The sequence below is a fragment of the Osmerus mordax genome, chromosome 4 (genome assembly GCF_038355195.1).
Source record: "Osmerus mordax isolate fOsmMor3 chromosome 4, fOsmMor3.pri, whole genome shotgun sequence".
NCBI classification, from domain to species: Eukaryota; Metazoa; Chordata; class Actinopteri; order Osmeriformes; family Osmeridae; genus Osmerus; species Osmerus mordax.
In genome coordinates this window covers 8,331,529-8,336,379 of record NC_090053.1, presented here as the reverse complement: position 1 = coordinate 8,336,379, position 4,851 = coordinate 8,331,529, and the positions used below count along the sequence as shown (strand labels likewise).

The 4,851-nt window shown below is 42.3% G+C and overlaps 1 protein-coding gene across 1 annotated transcript in view; it reads right to left on the bottom strand.

The window, feature by feature from the left end:
* The window catches only part of ptprz1a (protein tyrosine phosphatase receptor type Z1a), a 44,834-nt gene that overhangs the window by 5,672 nt on the left and 34,311 nt on the right, over positions 1-4,851 (bottom strand). Inside the window, exons 14-19 of the mRNA XM_067234217.1 lie at positions 4,423-4,561; positions 2,321-2,406; positions 1,757-1,842; positions 524-544; positions 251-347; positions 63-145 (exon numbers count right to left, since the gene is read on the bottom strand). Of these exons, the coding sequence (XP_067090318.1) occupies positions 63-145; positions 251-347; positions 524-544; positions 1,757-1,842; positions 2,321-2,406; positions 4,423-4,561 (512 nt within the window). The remainder of the gene's footprint in view (positions 1-62; positions 146-250; positions 348-523; positions 545-1,756; positions 1,843-2,320; positions 2,407-4,422; positions 4,562-4,851) is intronic.

Below are 4,851 nucleotides of genomic sequence, written 5' to 3'. Positions count from 1 at the left end.
ATAATTCATCTTTCATATCTGTTTCAAAAGGCTCATCCGAAAGTGGAATGAAGATTTCTTACATTCACATAGTTGGCATTAATATAATCTCCACTTTTCCCGTCTTTGTCAGTCTGGGGTGAAAGTCGTACACGGCTGTGGTCATCTATAGACGGAGACAGATCCAAGAACTCGGAACAAAGACCAATAGAAACTCGATAAAGAGTGATGGGAAATATGAATGGATTGGTTCTACGCGTCAGATACTTGCATGCCAGGATGTTGATGTATCGATTCTTGTTCTTGTTGTCTGGATGGTTGGAGCTGTCTGTGGTAATGCTCAGGTCTACCGTACATGCCTGCACCTCCTAAAAAAAAACACAGCAGTTCTTTGTCACATCACTCCTGCAATCATAGTATCCCATATAACACACAAATAATAACAAAAAAACATTGGCTGTTTGTGGCACAACATGCATCTACACACAAAAACCTGATAGCTACATGCTACATGGCTAAAAACAAAAGGGGACATGTGACTTACCTCGTAACACTCTTTCAATATCTAATGGTGGGAGTGTGAATGCAGAAAGCACAGCGATGATGTTCCGTGACACACAGTGAATAAAAGTGCAAAAATATAACATATTACAAGACACACAAGACACTACACCGGTAGATTTATATCGACATTCACTGTACATGCTTCAGACGGACTATAGAAAGCTGGGCCAAGGAATTAGGCTTGGCGTCGGACTGACCCTATGGCCATGTTGTCCGTAGGACATGTCAAGCTGTCATTGACAACCAACAAACGACTTTTCAGTTGGTAATTGATCTATTTAAACAGCTAAAATATTATAGCAACATATGATATTTGTGTCTATATAGATTGTTAAAATAACCAGAAACACCTTACATTAACCACCATGGAACTGCATAATAATTGGGATGGTAAAAACATAACAGGTAGGTACATAGGAATTGCTTTGAAGTTACATGGTAGACGATGTAACCTCAAACCTTGATGTAAAGTGTTGCAGAAGAACCTAGAATTTACTTTGGCGTGTAGACAAAGCGCTTCTTTTAACAATCAACAAACTTCAGCCTGCACAAATAATCTCTCCCCTGCCCCCTCCTTCCTAGACCACACGACAAGTCTAGTCCTAAGTGAGTGTGTTTTTATAGGAAAACATTTGGACAAACATGTGAGGAAATACGCCCTGTCATGCTGGGCCCGTCAATGTACGCTGCGCAGTATTGTGACAATGACACAGAGAGAGAGAGAGTCAATTTGTTACACAGCATGCATCCCATTAACCTTTCACATGCCGACTAGGAAATACAACACAGCCATCAACATTCCAAACGACGATTGGATTGTTTAAGAAAATGGAGGCAGACATAAAAGTATAGAACAAACCACTAGAATTTTTTACTTTGTTTTCATAGCGGGTTATTTTGAAGGGCAAAGGCACAATATGCCATACTTCCACGGCAGGTTACAAAACAATCAAATGAAAATAGCCGTAGCATAGTCATTGTTTGTCGTCGTCGTGGCACAGGTTTTATTTTCAGTCCCTCACCCCGAACACATGACATCTGTTATATCACAGCACCGAGTAAAGCAATTATTGCCAAACTCAAACTCATACGATTCTTTTCAGTAAAGAGTGTGTGTGTGTGGAGGGGGGGGGTCAAGGGTTCAAGGAATTCAACACTGCAATGTTTCGTGAGGGAGCAACGAACAGTGAGTAGTGACTGTGTGACTGTGCACCTCAAACTCTCGGGAGAATGCATTGGTGTCATGAAGTTCGGCGACGTGCTTGACAAACTGCTTCACTGGGAGCGCGTCATGCTCATCTAAAACACAAGCAACCAGACAGGAAAGAAGGAATTGATACTGAGCAAACAGTCCCCAATTATAAAATCATTTGCATTTATACTGTATGAGATTTTGTTTTGGAACAAATAAACTTGTTATTTAAGAGTGCCAAAATGGAACACTCCAGATATTGATAGACATTTCACTAACAGGATATTGATCTGAAGCAAACCTACTTCGACAATATTTTGGTGAAGCGCATCTCGTGTGTAATATGCGTGTCTGATAGTTGTATTAACAACATGGATTGGGGGTATAATGGTAAAATAATGATTCTAAAAGATGAGCACTGAGCTTTGAAGGCTGCTCTTAATGTGAACCGCTGGTCATCCTGATGTTTGGTAATGTTGTGTTAGTAAAGGGAAAGCTAGTCCATATGCCTGCTTTGTGAAATGTAAGGTTTTGATTTTATGCCAAATATACTGAATTAATAAGAGGTGTGTGTGTGTGTGTTACCTGCTGGTGTAAGCATAGGAGGCACAGGTATCACTTTAGGTGATGTGTTATCTTCAATGTAGAAATGGGCTGTCTGGAAGCATTTCCTGTACAAAATAAATAAACGTTATTGTCGCAGTATATTTGCCATGTTAATTGTGAAGTTAATTTCAGAAAACACACAAAAAAAAAAATAATGTTGCATATTGCTATTGTTTTTCTTGCTCGGGATGATACGATATATATATACTGTTCACTATTTAATACCATGATACAAGACTGTGTCAGCGTTGTTGTCTGCTTGTGTAAAACTTAATGAAAAATAGGAATCCTGAATTTCCAAAAATGTGGGTCCTTGAAGCTTCAATGAAGACTGCATAATGAAAGGCTTGAAATTGTCTTTGTAGTTCTGTTTTGGAAGATGAAAAGGGCACACCACAGATGTTGGACCTTAAATAGTAATCTGTTCATAACACAGGAAAAAAGATGTTCCCTCTAATCCTTGACAGGTTTTTAACAGGATGAACCCTGTCTGTCTTTCTGGTAAACTTGGGTTATGTTGGCCAAAAATGGACATCACAGGACGGATTAGCCTGCACGGAAATACCCCTGTAAGATTAAATGGGTTGGTTTCAAAGACGTTCTCAACAACACAAGGCCACAGTTGGGGATGAAGTTGGTGTCTTCATCAAAATGCTACGTAAGAAAATACGTCAAAAATCATACACATTGGCGTTTTCCTGTGTAATGTGTTTGTGTTTTTATTACATGGAATATCAATTCACCTCAAGGGTTTCAAGTCTAAATACTGTAGCCTACACGACTAATCCAATACCTCGCGCAGACTGCTCGCTTGACCCCAAATGGACAGCTGTGAGGTGGCCAAATGCGCACCATGTCACCGTGGGACGTACCGAGACGCAACACGCATAGGATTAGTACCACTGGGCTTGCCGCCACTCGTTTTACAAGACGCTAAACACAATTCCCTCATGTCGGACATAATCAAGACGAGGCCCTTTCCTCCTCCTCCCCCACCCGACGCTCGCGCCAACCACTGGCGCGCGCTCGACTCGATGTTCACTGAGGTAGGCGCACATTTTTATCTGAGAATTAATCACACAACGCAAAGATTACTAGAGGCTTACCACTCCTCAATCGCATAGTACAATAACAAGCACAGGAGAAAACATGAACAATATGTTGTTTCTGCGCCAAGAGAGATGAAAATTGTACAATCATAAAATCAAAAAAAGGTTATCAAAATATATTTATCGTCACTACAACGTGTCAATGATTGGATTTCTGGAATGTATCATTTCTCAGTTCCAGTAGTCAATTCCCCATCCCAGTAAAGAGGCATCATCAGAAAAGCCCCAAGTCAGAACTTTATACTAAAAGCCTAATTTAAAAATGTAAATCACAATCTAACAATAAAAAAATAAGGTATTAACACTAATTAAGTGTGAGAACAGTGTTAAAAGCCAATTTAGGCCCTAGCTTTCAGCACAGTGAATGAGGGTGCATGCATGTGTGGCATTTTTCTCCGGGAAGATTGGGCCATGTCTGGGGAGATTAAATCTCCTGGACAATTATGGCTTAACAAAACAGACCTTTGACACATCCCCTCCACTGCCCCCATGACCCCCCAAAGCCTTCTCCAGAACGCGCGTGGCAGATTAACCCTAACAACATGTCAGGTATCAGCCTCACTGGGTCTGGTGGAGCCAGTCCTTAAGGGAAGACCAGAACCCTATCAATGCCGAAAAGACGTTTGTAAAAGCTTAAGCCTTTAGTAAGATTATACACAAGGAGCATCAAGATTATGCATCAAGGAGGTAGCTCTGGCCACGGAAGTCCGGGAGGGAGCTCAGGACTCCTGTGTTATGGCACATTGTCAGCATGTATTTGTTGATGCTTTTGACGACTCCACTCGGAGATATGAAATCTGCCATCCCCAATGTTATGCAGATCCCTGTTTTTAATCTTCTTTTATTAGTTACCTAAAAATGTTGACATTCAACTGCCTCTGCTATTTCCGCTATAACCCACTGAACTCTTGAGCTCCAACTGCACCATGAGCAATGCGATCACCAGACCCGAGTTCCCCGTCTTGGTCCTACCTCCAGTAGATCAGGATCCCCACCAGGATGACCAGGCCCAGGAAGGTGAAGGTGGAGACCACAGCCAGGGGCACCACAGCCTTCTGCTCCTTCTCCCGGGCTGAGCCCACCCTGGACTCGTGGCTGCTGTTACTGGCCTCTGTGTAGAGGTGGAGGCAGGGGGGCAAGGGTCAGGGGTCACACCCAAAAGCAATAATATGATGTGGTCCACACACAGACGCAGGCGGTCTCTCACACAGCTTTTACACATCTAACACACACTTACAGTGCACGGACACAAGGCACTCTTACACGATGAGAAAAATGAACAAAATACTCAGTCATCCACCACTACTTGCATGCGAAAGCAAGGGTCTACCATGCAGCATGCATACGTAATGCATCCTGATGCAGGCCATAATGCGTGCACGCAGAATCTGTGCCAGATGG